Below are 17491 nucleotides of genomic sequence, written 5' to 3'. Positions count from 1 at the left end.
TATATGATCATCACCATGGATAGGTATTACGTGTGCGTAGGATTTTTTTATTTCCCATGCAACGTTTCCCAACACAAATGACGTAGAGAGTCTGCGAGAGCCACCCAAAGGCCACGAGGTAATGAAAGGACGCGGATGCCACTCTCGCCTCCTCAAAATGTGAGTACTACAACATTCTTTACAGACGGCGAAGCAACCTGCGGTTGGATGGTTAGAGATATCCCAGCCCATCAATGTACAAGTCTGGATGCTCACATTTATTCCTGGATTCATTTTACGATTTTTGGCGATGCACATTCAGTGGAAAGAAACATTCCCGTCAACGACGAGATGTCTACACTGATATGCTGCTTCAGTCTTTCGAAGGTGTTCATAGAGATAGGACGTGTGTGGGTGTATTCACATGAATGAGTGTATGCACGTGTATACGATCGTTTGCGTTTGTACAATGTTAAACATTTAACATAAAAATAAATAATAAAATAAATAAAGCCACCGGTCGTCTTGGAAACCAGCTAAACGGACAGCCGTCTTGCAACATTTTTATTGCTAGGGTGACACGCTCCCCCAAATCCCCACTACCCCCCGAAGTTCCCCTTTCGCCACCCCCATCATCCCCAAATGTCCCAACCAAGCCAACACCACCACTTCCCGCCGTTTGCCGTCGCCGTCGCCGTCGCGGCCGTGCTAGTCCTGCTCTCGCCGCCGTCTGCCGCCGACCCAAACGATGAGCTGTGCCTGTCGAGCCTCCAGCAGTCCCTCTCCCTCCACAACTGGACCAAGTCCTTCTTCACCGACCCCTGTGACGGCTTCATCTCCAAGCTCCAGGGCGTCACCTGCAACAACGGCCGCGTCTACAAGCTTTCCCTCCCCGGGCTCTCCCTCTCCGGCTCCATCCCGCCGGAGCTCTCCAACTGCACCAACCTCCAGTCGCTGGACCTGTCCTCCAACGCGCTGTCCGGCGCCATCCCGACGGAGCTGTCCAAGCTGCTCAACCTGGCCGTGCTCAACCTCTCCGCCAACGCCCTCTCCGGCGCCATCCCGCGGGAGCTCGCGAGCTGCGCCTACCTCAACGTCATAGATCTCCACGGCAACCAGCTCTCCGGGCCCATCCCGGACGAGCTCGGCCTCCTCGTACGTCTCTCCACCTTCGACGTCTCGTACAACCGGCTCTCCGGCCCCATCCCCGTGCTCCTCGCGAACCGCAGTATCGCCGGCGGCGGCGGAGCGGTGGCTGCCGGGACGACGGCGAGGTTCAATGCCAGCTCCTTCGCCGGGAACAAAGACCTGTACGGGTACCCTCTACCACCAATGCGAGGTCACGGGCTGTCCGTGCTCGCCATCGTCGGCATCGGCCTCGGCAGCGGGCTGCTCAGCCTCGTGCTTAGCTTCTCCGCCGTCTGCATCTGGCTCCGCTCCACCGACCGCACAGCCGCCACGCCCGGCGAGGAGGGCAAGATCTCACACCTCATGCCGGCCTACTGAACCCAACGCAACTGCAACTAGGCAACATGCTGATGCTGGTGGCACTCTCACAGATGCAACCAGCTCCTTTCATCGAGTTGGAGTACGGATTTGATTTAATTTAATTCCAGACGATAGATTCAGGCCTGGTAATCCGCGCGTGGTTGGATTCTCTGAGCCAAGATTGGACCCTGGGGCTGGAAAAGGCTGGATCGATCAGAGCCTAGCTAGTAGCAGAGCAGCCGTCATCAGAGTGTCAGAAGCTAATCCAATTGGGGTTAATTGGTGCATTGTTTTCTCTTTCAGCTTGGGGTATTAATAACTTGTTTTCTGGCTTTTTTTAGTGCGACCCTCTGGACTTAGTGAGTGAGGGAGAGAGAATGTGAGAAAGACAGAGTTTGGCCTGGTGACATCCACCTGTGCTTGTATATTACTCACTACTACTACTCACAGTAGAGAATTTATTCCACTTCACTGTGGTGTGTATGCTGACTGCTGTTGATCTTTCTGCCAGCTTAAGCCATTTGTTTTCTCCAGGATTTGTTTACGATATGCTATTCTAATCATGAGATGGTGTGCTCCCAGTTTTGCTGTGCTCATGACTCGTGAGCTGTTCTCCGTCTCCTTTTGATAAACTAAGAAAATAAATAGGGCGTCCTTTGTTGCGATCACAAGAAAAGCAAGGCATGAAGCTGTATAAAATTGCGTGAGTGGCAGGCGCACCGCCAGTGCCAGTGGCGCGCTTTGCTTTACCGTTCCGGCAACATCATCATGTCGAGTGTTGAAGAAGGTTCAGCGAGGGACGGCTTTCGGCTGACACACATGTCAAGACGTAGCCCACGTAAAATCATCGTACGGGTGGTGCTTCCGTGTGGGTGTGGATATGAAGTATGAACGCGCAAGTGGGGTGGCGCGATTCGATTGGGTGGGTCGTTGTTACATGCGTGCGCGTGCCCACTACCAGTGTGAAGTTCCCATCAGCTTTTCTCCCTCCCACCGATGACAACGGATTACCCGGGATGATAGTATAGACAAGACCATCTTCTCCAGTCTCTGACTAACTAATAAAATGCCCGTATACCGGCCAGTGGGATGAGAAATTGTTACGGGTTGTTTTTTTGTCAGTTGATGTTCATAGGATCCTTTAAATCCCTCTTCGGGTGCAGGTGATGAAAGACTGTGTAGCTTGACGTCATAACTGATCGGGTGTTTTCACTATTCGATCGGGCCTATTATGTTGGATTCCAACATCAATTTAGGCGCATCGAAAATCAAAATATTGTTCAAGGGAGCCGGCCGAATGATATGTTTGGAAACTTCGAATTCCTCGGAAGGTGAACCACTTCGTGCAGAAAGTTGTACGAGGAGTACTTCCTTATCATGGTACACTTGCAAATCGCCATATACCTATCTCGGGACAATGCCCGTTATGCCATACTGGGTTTGAAGATGCTCAACACTGCTTGTTTTCATGTCAAAGAGCAAAGGATATCCGGAAGGAATTAGGGCTAGAGGAGGATATTCAGAAAGCGGTTGTAGAGGACCGATCGGGCTCTTTCACAATGGATCCTCTTATGGAGCGACATGACACAAAAGACACGCTCCTGGTGACTGAACTAATTACGGTTGGAAGCTGGTGATACGTTCATGTTGCATCATGTTTTCATGTTGATGTTTATCGCTTCTTTGGCTGTTATTTCACTTCACGGTACTATTCTTATGCTTTTTCTCTCTTATTTTGCAAGGTTTACATGAAGAGGGAGAATACCGGCAATTGGAATTCTGGTCTGAAAGTGGAGCAAAGTTGAGATACCTATTCTACGCAACTCCAAACGCCGTGAAAATCAACGGGGATTTTTTTCCTAATTTATAAAAAATATTGGGCCGAAGAAGTGCCGGAGGGGCATCAGGGGGTGCCCACAAGCCTACACGGCGCGGCCACCCCCCAGGCCGCGCCATGGGGGCTTGTGGGCAGCCCACTGGCCCACTGGCCCCTCTTTTGCTATATGGAGGGTTTCGTCCAGGAAAAAAAATCAAGAGGGAGCTTTTTCGTGGTTTCGCCGCCGCCACGAGGCGGAACTTGAGCAGAACCAATCTAGAGCTCCGGCAGGACGATCCTGCCGGGAAACTTCCCTCCCGGAGGGGGAAATCGTCGCCATCGTCATCACCAACATTCCTCTCATCGGAGGGGACTCGTCACCATCAACATCTTCATCAACACCATCTCATCTCCAAACCCTAGTTCATCACTTGTAACCAATCTCCGTCTCGCTACTCCGATTGATACTTGTAAGGTTGCTAGTAGTGTTGATTACTCTTTGTAGTTGATGCTAGTTGGATTACTTGGTGGAAGAGTTTATGTTCAGATCCTTGATGCTACTCATTACACCTCTGATCATGATTATGATTATGCTTTGTGAGTAGTTACTTTTGTTCCTGAGGACATGGGATAAGTCATGCTAATAATGGTCATGTGAATTTGGTATTCGTTCGGTATTTTGATATGCTGTATGTTGTTTTTCCTCTAGTCGTGTTATGTGAACGTCGATTACATAACACTTCACCATTATTTGGGCCTAGAGGAAGGCATTGGGAAGTAATAAGTAGATGATGGGTTGCTAGAGTGACAGAAGCTTAAACCCTAGTTTATGCGTTGCTTCGTAAGGGGCTGATTTGGATCCACTAGTTTAATGCTATGGTTAGACTTTGTCTTAATTCTTCTTTCGTAGTTGCGGATGCTTGCGAGAGGGGTTAATCATAAGTGGGATGCTTGTCCAAGTAAGGGCAGTACCCAAGTGTTGGTCCACCCACATATCAAACTATCAAAGTAACGAACGCGAATCATATGAACATGATGAAACTAGCATGACAGAAATTCCCGTGTGTCCTCGGTAGCGTTTTTCCTCTTATAATACTTTGTCTAGGCTTGTCCCTTGCTACAAAAGGGATTGGGCCACTTTGCTGCACTGCTGCTACTTTTGGTATTTGTTGCTTGCTACGAATCATCTCACCACAAAATCACTTGTTGCCGACAATTTCAGTGCTTGCAGATTTTTCCTTGCTGAAAACCACTTGTCAGATCCTTCTGCTCCTCGTTGGGTTCGACACTCTTACTTATCGAAAGGACTACAATTGATCCCCTATACTTGTGGGTCATCAAGACTCTTTTCGGGCGCCCTTGCCGGGGAGTGAAGCGCCTCTGGTAAGTGGAACTTGGTAAGGAAACATTCATATAGTGTGCTGAAATTTGTTGTCACTTGTCACTATGGATACTAATCCTTTGAGGGGCTTGTTCGGGGTATCTTCACCTCGAACAGAAGCACAAAGAGTTGCTCCTCAACCTTCTGCACCTACTGAAAATATTTGCTTTGAATTTCCTTCGGGTATGCTTGAGAAACTGTTGGCTAATCCTTTTACAGGAGATGAAACATCACATCCAGACTTGCATCTGATCTATGTAGATGAAGTTTGTGGTTTATTTAAGATTGCAGGTGTGCCAAGGATGAGGTCAATAAGAAGGTTTTTCCTTTATCTTTGAAGGATAAGGCGTTGACATGGTATAGGCTATGTGATGATACTGGATCATGGGACTACAATCGGTTGAAATTGGAATTTCATGAAAAGTTTTATCCTATGGATTTAGTACATCGTGATCGAAATTATATTTACAATTTTTGGCCTCGTGACAGAGAAAGCATCGCTCAAGCTTGGGGGAGGCTTGAATCAATGCTATATTCATGCCCCAATCATGAGCTCTCGAGAGAAATTATCATTCAGAACTTCTATGCTCGGCTTTCTCATGATGATCGCACCATGCTTGACACTTCTTGTACCGGTTATTTTATGAAGAGAGATATTGACTTCAAATAGAATTTATTGGAGAGAATTAAACGCAACTCTGAAGATTGGGAGCTTGAAGAAGGTAAGGAGTCAGGTATGAATTTCACGTTTGATTGCGTTAAATCTTTTGTTGAGACAAATACCTTTAGTGACTTTAGCGCTAAGTATGGACTTGACTCTGAGATAGTAGCTTCATTTTGTGAATCTTTTGCTGCTCATATTGATCTCCCCAAAGAGAAGTGGTTTAAATTTCATCCTCCTTTAGAAGTCAATGTAGTTAAACCCACTCGAGTTGAAGAGAAAGTCATTGCCTATAATGATCCTGTGGTTCCCAGTGCTTACATTGAGAAACCACCTTTCCCTGTTAGGATAAAGGATCATTCTAAAGCTTCAACTATGATACGTAGAGGCTATATTAGAACACCTACACCCCCTGAGCAAATTAGAGTTGAACCTAGCATTGCTATTATCAAAGATCTTCTGTCTAAAGAAGTTGAGGGACATAATATTCACTTCTGTGAAGATGCTACTAGAATTGCTAAACCTCACGCTAGAGACAAACATAGGCCTGTTGTTGGCATGCCTGTGGTTTCTGTTAAGATAGGAGATCATTGCTATCATGGTTTATGTGACTTGGGTGCTAGTGTTAGTGCAATACCTCAATCCTTATACGATGAAGCCAAAGATGAGATTGCACCTGTTGACATAGAACCTATAGATGTCACTATTCAGCTTGCCAATAGAGATACTATCCGCCCTGTGGGAATTGTTAGGGATGTTGAAGTCTTGTGTGGTAAAACGAAGTATCCTGCTGATTTCCTCGTTCTTGCTACCGCACAAGATAGCTTTTGTCCCATCATATTTGGTAGACCTTTTCTCAATACTGTCAATGCTCATATTGATTGTGAGAAGCAAACTATCACCGTTGGCTTTGAAGGTGTGTCACATGAGTTCAATTTCTCTAAGTTTGGTAGACAACCTCATGAAAAGGAGTTGCCTAGTAGAGATGAAACTATTGCCTTAGCCTCTATTGCCGTGCCTCCTACTGATCCCTTAGAGCAATACTTGCTTGAGCATGAAAATGATATGCATATGGATGAAAGGGATGAGATAGACAACGTTGTCTTAGAACAATCCTATCCTTAAGAATAACTTGCGTGTTGAACTGCTTGGGGATCCACCCCCACCAAAGGGTGATCATGCGTTCGAGCTTAAACAGTTGCCTGATACTCTTAAGTATGCCTATCTTGATGAAAAGGAGATATATCCTGTTATTATTAGTGCTAGCCTCTCAGAGCATGAAGAAAAGAAGTTACTAAAAACCCTGAGGAAGCACCGTGCTGCCATAGGATATACTCTTGATGATCTTAAGGGCATTAGTCCCACTCTATGCCAGCACAAGATCAAAACTGATCCTGAATTCAAACCACTTGCTGATCATCAAAGAAGATTAAATCCTAAGATGAAAGAAGTAGTGAGAAAAGAAATACTAAAGCTCCTGGAAGCAAGTATCATTTATCATGTTGCTCATAGCGATTGGGTGAGTCCGGTGCGTTGCGTTCCCAAGAAGGGATGCATTACCGTTGTCCCTAATGATAAGGATGAATTGATCCCATAGAGGATTATTACTCGCTATAGGATGGTAATTGATTTTAGGAAATTGAATAAAGCCACTAGGAAAGATCACTACCCTTTTCCTTTTATCGACCAAATGCTAGAAAGACTGTCTAAGAGCACACACTTCTGCTTTCTAGACGGTTATTCTGGTTTCTCCCAAATACCAGTTGCACAATCTGATCAAGAGAAAACCACTTTCACCTGCCCTTTCGGTACCTTTGCTTATAGATGTATGCCTTTTGGCTTATGTAATGCACCTGCCACCTTTCAAAGATGTATGATGGCTATATTCTCTGACTTTTGTGAAAAGATGGTCGAGGTTTTCATGGATGACTTCTTCGTTTACGGGTCTTCCTTTGATGATTGCCTCAGCAACCTTGATCGAGTCTTACAGAGATGTAAAGACACCAATCTTCTCTTGAATTGGGATAAGTGCCACTTTATGGTTAATGAAGGCATCGTCTTAGGACATAAAATTTCTGAAAGAGGTATTGAAGTTGATAAGGCTAAGGTTGATGCAATCGAGAAAATGCCATACCCCACAGATATCAAAGGAATAAGAAGTTTCCTTGGTCATGCTGGTTTCTATAGAAGGTTCATTAAAGACTTCTCTAAGATTTCTAGGCCTCTTAGCAATCTCTTGCAAAAGGATATTCCTTTTGTCTTTGACGATGATTGTGAGGAAGCCTTCGAAATACTTAAGAGGGCTTTGATAACTGCACCTATTGTTCAACCACCTGATTGGAACTTGCCTTTTGAAATCATGTGTGACGCTAGTGATTATGCTGTTGGTGTTGTTCTAGGGCAAAGAGTTGAGAAGAAGTTGAATGTTATTCACTATGCTAGTAAAACTCTAGGCAGTGCCCAGGGGAACTATGCCACTACGGAGAAGGAATTTTTAGCAGTCGTGTTTGTATGTGAAAAGTTCAGGTCTTACATAGTTGATTCCAAAGTCACTATTCACACTGATCATGCTGCTATTAAGTACCTCATGGAGAAGAAGGACGCTAAACCTAGACTTATCAGATGGGTTCTCTTGCTACAAGAATTTGATTTGCACGTTGTCGACAGAAAGGGTGCTGATAACCCAATAGCAGATAACTTGTCTAGGTTGGAGAACGTTCTTGATGACCCACAACATATTGATGATAACTTTCCCGATGAGGAACTGAATGTGATCAATGCTTCATGTAGTGCACCATGGTATGATGATTATGCAAACTATATCGTTGCCAAATACATACCACCTAGTTTCACGTACCCGCAGAAGAAGAAATTCTTCTTTGACTTGAGACAATACTTTTGGGATGATCCTCACCTTTATAAGGAAGGAGTAGATGGTGTTATTAGACGTTGTGTACCTGAACATGAACAGGGACAGATCCTACAGAAGTGTCACTCTGAGGCCTATGGAGGACACCATGCGGGAGATAGAACTGCACACAAGGTGTTGCAATCAGGTTTCTATTGGCCCACTCTCTTCAAGGATGCCCGTAAGTTTGTCTTGTCGTGTGACGAATGTCAAAGAATAGGTAATATTAGCAAACATCAGGAAATGCCTATGAACTATTCACTTGTCATTGAACCATTTGATGTTTGGGGCTTTGATTATATGGGACCTTTTCCAAAATCCAACGGGTATACGCATATCTTAGTTGCTGTTGATTACATCACTAAGTGGGTAGAAGCAATCCCCACTAGTAGTGCTGATCACTACACCTCTATCAAGATGCTGAAAGAAGTTATCTTCCCTAGATTTGGAGTCCCTAGATATCTAATGACCGACGGTGGTTCACATTTCATTCATGGTGCTTTCCGTAAAACGCTTGCTAAGTACGATGTCAACCATAGAATTGCGTCTCCCTATCACCCTCAGTCCAGTGGTCAAGTAGAGCTAAGCAACAGAGAGATTAAACTAATTCTGCAAAAGACAGTCTATAGGTCTAGAAAGAATTGGTCTAAGAAGCTCGATGATGCACTATGGGCTTATAGAACTGCCTATAAGAATCCCATGGGCATGTCTCCGTACAAAATGGTGTATGGGAAAGCATGTCACTTACCACTGGAGCTAGAGCATAAAGCTTATTGGGCAATCAAAGAGCTCAACTTTGATTTCAAACTTGCCGGTGAGAAGAGGTTATTTGATATTAGCTCGCTTGATGAGTGGATAACTCAGGCATATGAGAATGCCAAGCTTTTCAAAGAGAAGGTTAAGAGGTGGCATGATAAGAGGATACAAAAGCGTGAGTTCAATGTAGGTGATTATGTCTTGCTATATAACTCTCGTTTAAGATTCTTTGCAGGCAAGCTTCTCTCTAAATGGGAAGGTCCCTATGTTGTTGAGGAAGTATATCGTTCTGGTGCTATCAAGATCAACAACACAGAAGGTAATTGTCCGAGAGTGGTAAATGGGCAGAGAATCAAGCATTATATCTCAGGTACTCCCATAAATGTTGAAAGCAATATCATCAATACCATAACTCCGGAAGAATACCTAAGGGACATTTATAAGCCTGTTTCAGACTCCGAAAACGAAGAGGTATGTGATCCGGTAAGAAAATAGTGTCCAAAACTTTCCCAATAGGAAATTTTCTCCGTTTTGGAATATTAGAAAAAATACAAAAATTGGAAGTAGTCCGGAAAGTGCGCGAGGAGGCGACAAGCCTGCACGACGCGGGCCCACCCCCTGGCCGCGCCGTGAGGGCTTGTGGCCACCTCGTGCGCCTCCCGGACTCCGTTTTCGTGCAGGGGACTCCTTCTGGTCTGAAAAAAATCATTATATATACTTCCGTTTGGTCTGACCCTTGCATCACGCAGATTTCCTCTGTTTTTTGTTTCGAGCCTGTTTTCTGTCGCAGATCTAGGTCAAGATGTCGTCCCATGAATTTGTGGGAGGGACAACCTCCGTCAAATCTATGGAGAAGCTCATGCTGATCTAAAAAGGATGGAGGTCATGGAGGCTAAGGAGAGGCTACCTAAAGAAATCAAGGGCAAGGCTAAGGAGAAGGATCAGGCATGGGACGAAGTGCAATCTGTGCTCAACAAGGAAGAAGTTGAAGAAGTGGATTTCCTCCAACCTTACCTCCACCTACTGTCTCCATCTTTGATTGAACTCTTCAGGTTTTTTGAAACAACTCATGCTCGCAATACCTGTCTCACTCGTGAAGTTGTTTTGCTCGAAAAACATATCACTGATCTCCAAAGTATAAATCGAAGACTGATGGCCCTCCTGGAATCAAAGGTTGCAACTCCACCACCATCACCACCAAAGGAAGACAACTGAGCATTGGTATGGGCAATCCCCTTGGCTTTTGCCAAGCTTGGGGGAGTTGCCCCGGTATCGTATCACCATCACATCTTTTGCCTTTACCTTTGTTTTAGTTTTCCTTTTCAGTTTTCTTTTTCTCTAGTAGTTTAAAAGTCTTAGTGTTTTAGTCTTGAGTTTTGCTTTGTGTCACCCCCGATGTATTCTTGATCGTGAGCCATATAATAAAGAGTGTCTTAGTTCAAGGACTTTGCCTCTTGCCATGATCAAAAGAGTGAGAATAGAACAAAAGCATGAAAGATCATGTAATGATCTTATGGGAAGTGATGGCTTCACATATAAAAAGAATGAGGATTGAAACTTGTTGAGGGTAGGCAAACGTAGACCTTGGTCATTGTTGCAATTAATAGGAAGTGATAAAGAAGGAGAGGTTCACATATAAATATATTATCTCTGACACCATCTATGATTGTGAACACTCACCAAACTATTGCATGCCTAGAAGTAGATGTTGGACAAGGAAGACAACGTAATGAATTATGTTTGCTTGGCTCTGAACAACGTTATATGATTAGAGATCCCTTAGCATGTGACGATTGCTTCCACCTCATATTAGCCAAAACTCCTGCACCAAGTAGAGATACTACTTGTGCATCCATGAACCATCAAACCAGTTATTCCATGAGTGTCCACCATACCTACCTATGGATTGAATAAGATCCCGCAAGTAAGTTGTCATCGGTGCAAGCAATAAAAATTGCTCTCTAATATGTATGATCTATTAGTGTGTGGAAAATAAGCTTTATACGAACCTGTGATGAGGAAGACATAAAAGCGACAGACTGCATAATAAAGTTCTTTATCACAGGGGGCAATATAAAGTGACGTTCCTCTGCACTAAGAGGACACGCATCCAAACCTCAAAAGCGCATGACAACCCGTGCTTCCCTCTGCGAAGGGCCTATCTTGTACCTTTACTTTTTGCCCTTGAAAGAGTCATGGTGATCTTCACCGATTCCCTATTTTTCCTTTGTCTTGGCTACCGTCACATGCTTGGGAAAGATCTATATTCATATGTCAACTTGGAGGTAGGCATTCATGAATTATTATTGTTGACATTACCCTTGAGGGAAGCAGTTGGGAGGCAAATATAAGCCTATCTTTCTATGTGTTCAGCTGAAACTTTGATCTCATGAGTACCACGTGAGTTGCAGCAATTGTAGAGAACGAAAGTATGATTGAGTATGTGGATTTGCTTTACAAGCTCTTATTTGACTCTTTCTGATGTTATGATAAATTGCAATTGCTTCAATGACTAAAGGCTATTGATTGTTACTTCTCGGTAAGGTTCTTGATCCATGCTTTACTTTGTGAAGGAATTATCACTTTAGCATGAGAGATTATATGTTGGTATTGTTGTTCTGATCTTGATCATGATGCATCCATGTTCGTATCTTGTTTTGTCGACACCTCTCTCCCTAAACATGTGGACATATTTATTGAGCTAGGATTTCGCTTGAGGACAAGCGAGGTCTAAGCTTGGGGGAGTTGATATGTCCATTTTGCATCATGTTTTCATGTTGATATTCATCGCTTCTTTGGGTGTTATTTCACTTCACGGTACTATTCTTATGCATTTTCTCTCTTATTTTGCAAGGTTTACATGAAGAGGGAGAATACCGGCAACTGGAATTCTGGCCTGAAAGTGGAGCAAAGTTGAGATACCTATTCTGCGCAACTCCAAACGCCGTGAAAATCAACGGGGATTTTTTTCCCAATTTATAAAAAATACTGGGCCGAAGAAGTGTCGGAGGGGCACCAGGGGGTGCCCACAAGCCTGCACGGCACGACCACCCCCCAGGGCGCGCCATGGGGGCTTGTGCGCAGCCCACTGGCCCACTGACCCCCCCTCTTTTGCTATATGGAGGGTTTCGTCCAGGAAAAAAAATCAAGGCGGAGCTTTTTCGTAGTTTCGCCGCCGCCATGAGGCGGAACTTGAGCAGAACCAATCTAGAGCTCCGGCAGGACGATCCTGCCGGGGAAACTTCCCTCCGAGAGGGGGAAATCGTCACCATCGTCATCACCAACACTCCTATCATCGGAGGGGACTCGTCACCATCAACATCTTCATCAGCACCATCTCATCTCCAAACCCTAGTTCATCTCTTGTAATCAATCTCCGTCTCGCGACTCCGATTGGTACTTGTAAGGTTGCTAGTAGTGTTGATTACTCTTTGTAGTTGATGCTAGTTGGATTACTTGGTGGAAGAGTTTATGTTCAGATCCTTGATGCTACTAATTACACCTCTGATCATGATTATGATTATGCTTTGTGAGTAGTTACTTTTGTTCCTGAGGACATGGGATAAGTCATGCTAATAATAGTCATGTGAATTTCGTATTCGTTCGGTATTTTGATATGTTGTATGTTGTTTTTCCTCTAGTGGTGTTATGTGAACGTCGATTACATAACACTTCACCATTATTTGGGCCTAGAGGAAGGCATTGGGAAGTAATAAGTAGATGATGGGTTGCTAGAGTGACAGAAACTTAAACCCTAGTTTATGCGATGCTTCATAAGGGGCTGATTTGGATCCACTAGTTTAATGCTATGGTTAGACTTTGTCTTAATTCTTCTTTCGTAGTTGCGGATGCTTGCGATATGGGTTAATCATAAGTGGGATGTTTGTCCAAGTAAGGGCTACCCAAGCGCTGGTCCACCCACATATCAAACTATCAAAGTAACGAACGCGAATCATATGAACATGATGAAACTAGCATGACAGAAATTCCCGTGTGTCCTCGGGAGCGTTTTTCCTCTTATAAGACTTTGTCCAGGCTTGTCCCTTGCTACAAAATGGATTGGGCCACTTTGCTGCACCGTTGCTACTTTTGTTACTTGTTGCTTGCTACGAATCATCTCACCACAAAATCACTTGTTACCAACAATTTCAGTGCTTGCAGATTTTTCCTTGCTGAAAACCACTTGTCAGATCCTTCTGCTCCTCGTTGGGTTCGACACTCTTACTTATCGAAAAGACTACGATTGATCCCCTATACTTGTGGGTCATCAGCTGGTATATTGGATGGCAGCGAAGGCAAATTGTCAAAGGTGAGACTGTCCGGCAACCGAATCAAAGTGCTACTTTGATACGAGTCCTAACGACTAATTTCATCAGTTCACTAACACCGAACCAACTGGTGGTGAAGCGTGATCATATGTGGCTCAAGCCAAGGAGAGGAGTGGTAAATATTAATGTTGATGCATCGTTTAGCGCAGAAACTATGTCTATAGGTACACGAGCTGTGGCAAGAGATGATCGTGGTGAGTTTATAGCTGCTGCTGCTGGCTGGTTCATACTGCATGTGGTGTTAGCGGATGTGACAGAGACAATTGCTATTCAGAATGGTCTCTTTCTAGCAGCTAAGATTGGTTTTAACAGTTTGCAGATTGGGTCTGATAGCTCTAACGATTATGAACCTCTCAACACTGAAAATTTTCTTGGGCAGAAAGCGGCTATTCTTCTGATAAGCGAAGAACTGAGTCTAGATTGTGCAAATTATGAAGTTCATAAGTGCCCTAGAGAAGAAAATTGTGTAGCTGATTGCATAGCGAAATCATCTCTTTCTAGTAGGTCCTCTAATACTTGGGAAGATGCTATCCCAGACTTTATTTCTCATCATATTGTAAACGAACTCGCCATTATCTAAGAAATAAAGTTTTGATTTGTCAAAAAAAAACTAATAAGATGCACGTGAGTTGTTAGAGCAACTCCAACCGACTGACCCAAATGAATGACAATTTTGTCCGCTTTTTGTTCGTTTGGATCGGCCCGGCGGACACAAACGTCTGCTTTCGTGTTTGGGTGAGCGCATGCGTCCAACGCGGGTCTGATCTATTTAAACGACGCGTAAAAAAATTTCAAACATTTCCAACAAACATTAATTAAACATTAAAGCCGACCACGAAGGTCGGTGAGAGTCCACGCGTACCGATTACATTAATTAAACATTAAAAAAGGTAAACTACGAGGCTGCCCTAGGCGTCCTCGTCGTTGACGTTGGGGCCGGTGAGGTGAACCAGCGTCGGCCCAGGGCCGGCCCAGGGGAATGCCGTGTTCCAGAGCGCCGCTGCCTATGCCTCCGTCGTCTGTTCCCGCCGACGCGGGTTGTGCTGGTGGCGGTGGCAGCGCACCACGGGCGCGCTCCTCCTCCTCCACCTCTAGTCGTTGCTCCTCTGACTCTCGCTCAAGCTCCATCTGACGCGCCCTATCGGCGCGCTCCTCCGCCAGGTCCAACGCCCTCCAGTGTTAGAGGTAGGCGGCCTCCTCTTGTAGTGTTGTGCCCATCTAGATGGGTAGCGGTTGACAAAATCACGGAGGCAGTCGGTCCACCGGTAGACCTCCGACTACGTCTCGCTCTTCGGCGAAGGGGGATGACGCAGTTGCCGGCGGTGGACAACCCGATGGCCTCCACGAGCTGTGCCTCATACGCCATGTCCTCCTCCTCGGCCTTGCACCGCTCTTCCTCCTCGCTCGCGTGGAGCGTGGCTGCCAGTGCCGCCTGGTAGGCAGCCTTCACCTCCTAGTCTGTCGCGAACGAGTGGCGAGGGTGGTGAAGGGCCTGGCTGCATGTTGCGCATGCCGCGTCGGTGCTGCTCCACGTTGAGGAGACTATCTTTTGAAGCACAAGAGCGAGGAGTTCATCGTTCTACCGCATCTATTACATTTTCGGAGGGTGGTGCCTCCTAGATTGATTAGGTGTTTCTTGGAAACCTCCTACTGCGTGTTGTGGAGTTGAACAAGGAAGTTTATAAGGGCAAGGAGATCGCCTACTTCATGAAGATCTACCCCGAGTGAGGCTAGCTAGTCATGCGTGGACGTAAGCCATGGTGGAATAGACAAGGCCGCTTCTTCATGGACCCCTTGTGAGTGGAGCCCTCCATGGACTCTCGCGGACGTTACCCTTCGTGGGTTGAAGTTTCCACTAACGTGGATGTACGATAGCACTACCTATTGGAACCATGCCAAAAATCGCCGTGTCAACCTTCGCGTTTGATCTTCCTTCCCTACCCTCTACTTACATTTTCATGTCTTTACATTCCGTTGCTATACTATTAGATGTGCATGTGTAGGGTGAACTTAACTAGTCATAATTGCTAAAACTGGCCCACAACTAAAATTGGGAAAAGGCTAAGTTTTTTGGTCAAGTAGTCTAATCACCCCCCTCTAGTTATACTTTGGATCCTTCAAGTGGTATGAGAGCTTTGGTCTCCATTGCATTGGTTTCATAACCTAGGAGAGTATGGAGTCTATTGAGGGAAATTACCACTTTAGAGGTCCAAATTTTGATGGTATGCACTTTGCTAGTTGGAAGCATAAGATGAAAATGCATATTGTCACGCCCAAGATGCGACCCTTTCCTCAATTTGGCACGAGGGCCTCGTCAGGGATAGAAGCGCATCTTGTCGTGTCGCAATAATGGATATCGTTACAAGTACATGTACTGAAAAGAAGATATATATATATATATATATATATATATATATATGTATATATATATAGAATTGGCTTACACTAGCCACAAGCTACATCAGAGTCACAACAGTACAATACATTAACATCATGAAGAAGAGCAGGGTCCGACTATGGACAGAATCAAACGAGAAAAGAAGAACGACGTCCATCCTTGCTATCCTAGGCTGCCGGCCTGGAACCCAACCTAGATTGATGAAGAGGAAGAAGAAGAAGCAAATCCAAATGAACAATCAACGCGCTCGCGTCGAGTAACCTTTACCTATACCTGCAACTGGTGTTGTAGTAATTTGTGAGCCACAGGGGACTCAGCAATCTCATTTCCAAAGGTATCAAGACTAGCAAAGCTTAATGGGTGAAGCATGGTTAAGTGGCGAGGTTGCAGCAGCGGCTAAGCATATATATATGGTGGCTAACTTACGAGTACAAGAAATAAGAGGGGGAAGATCTACGCATAACGGACGGGAACTACTGATGATCAAATGAATGATCCTGAACACCTACCTACGTCAGACATAACCCCACCGTGTCCTCAATCGGAGAAAGAACTCACGAAAGAGACAGTCACCGTTACGCACACAGTTGGCAAGTTTTTATTAAGTTAACTTCAAGTTATCTAGAACCAATGTTAAACAAAGTTTCCACGTTGCCACATAACTGCGGGCACGACTTTCCAAAAAGATTTAACGCTGCAGGGGTGCTCCAACTAGTCCATCACAAATTACCACAAGCCGCATAGAAATCCTCCATCACGAAGCTCGAGATCTCGTCGGATTCCCTAGTGGAAAACCTCAACTTTGAGTTTACCCAAAGCATCACCGGAATCCCGATGCACAAGATATCTCGTCAAAGGTAAAACTAATCCAGCAAGGCCGCCCGACGTGTCGATGATCCCGATAGGAGCCGCGTATCTCGTTCTCAGGACACGACGGATGAGCGATGGTTACCACGCCAAACGCCGAGTTGCCCCGGGTAGCGTTAATAAGTTGCTCTGTTTTGGACCAACACTCATGAGGAGCACTGGCCCGGGGGTTGATTAAATTTCCTCGGGTTAATTACTCCATATGCAGTTCATTAGTTATTAGGAAAATGTGGTACCAAGGTTGGGCCTTGCCAGACCAGCTTTAATCTAAAACGAATATAAAGGGGGCCCACAACAACCCCGATCGTGTTAGGAGCGCTCAATTATGGAACATAACACCGTTAGCTGAAACTAAGGGGGCAAAGGTGGAACAAAACACCAGGCTAGAAAGGCCGAGCCTTCCACCTTTTACCAAGTATATAGGTGCATTAAATTAAATAGCATTTAAATATGGTGATAAGACAAGGAACCCATGTTATCACATGGAAGCAACTATACCTGCAACTAGCAACGCTAACAACATGGATAAGCAAGCGGTAACATAGCCAAACAGTGGTTTGCTAGGTCGAACAGGTTGAAGGTTATCATGGCATTGTTGAGAGGCTGATATTTAACATGTGGCAGGCAACGAGACATAAACGATAGAAGCGATAAAACTAGCATGGCAATGATAATAATGGTGTCTAGGGAAATGGTCATCTTGCCTGAGATCCCGCTTGGAAGAAGAACAACTCCGTGAAGTCGGCGAACCAACGTAGTCGAGCGGGTCCTCACATTCCGACACGCTTGCGGAACTCTATCGAGACGGAGCAAACCGGAAACAAACATCAACACAGATATTCACCACACGATGCACAACATGATGCATAACCTACTATGATGCATGATTAGATCAATGATGCAAGGGAT

At 45.1% G+C, this 17491-nt stretch overlaps 1 protein-coding gene across 1 annotated transcript; it reads left to right on the top strand.

Annotated features, from left to right (window-relative positions):
• Positions 1–518: 518 nt before the first annotated feature.
• Positions 519–2000, top strand: LOC123452827 (receptor-like protein 44). Its single transcript, XM_045129548.1, has one exon. It carries the CDS (start codon positions 622–624, stop codon positions 1483–1485), a length of 864 nt encoding a protein of 287 aa, XP_044985483.1. The 5' UTR covers positions 519–621; the 3' UTR covers positions 1486–2000.
• The last annotated feature ends 15491 nt before the right edge of the window (positions 2001–17491 follow it).

Source organism: Hordeum vulgare, chromosome 5H (assembly GCF_904849725.1).
Source record: "Hordeum vulgare subsp. vulgare chromosome 5H, MorexV3_pseudomolecules_assembly, whole genome shotgun sequence".
NCBI classification, from domain to species: Eukaryota; Viridiplantae; Streptophyta; class Magnoliopsida; order Poales; family Poaceae; genus Hordeum; species Hordeum vulgare.
This window is presented reverse-complemented; position numbering and strand designations above follow the sequence as displayed.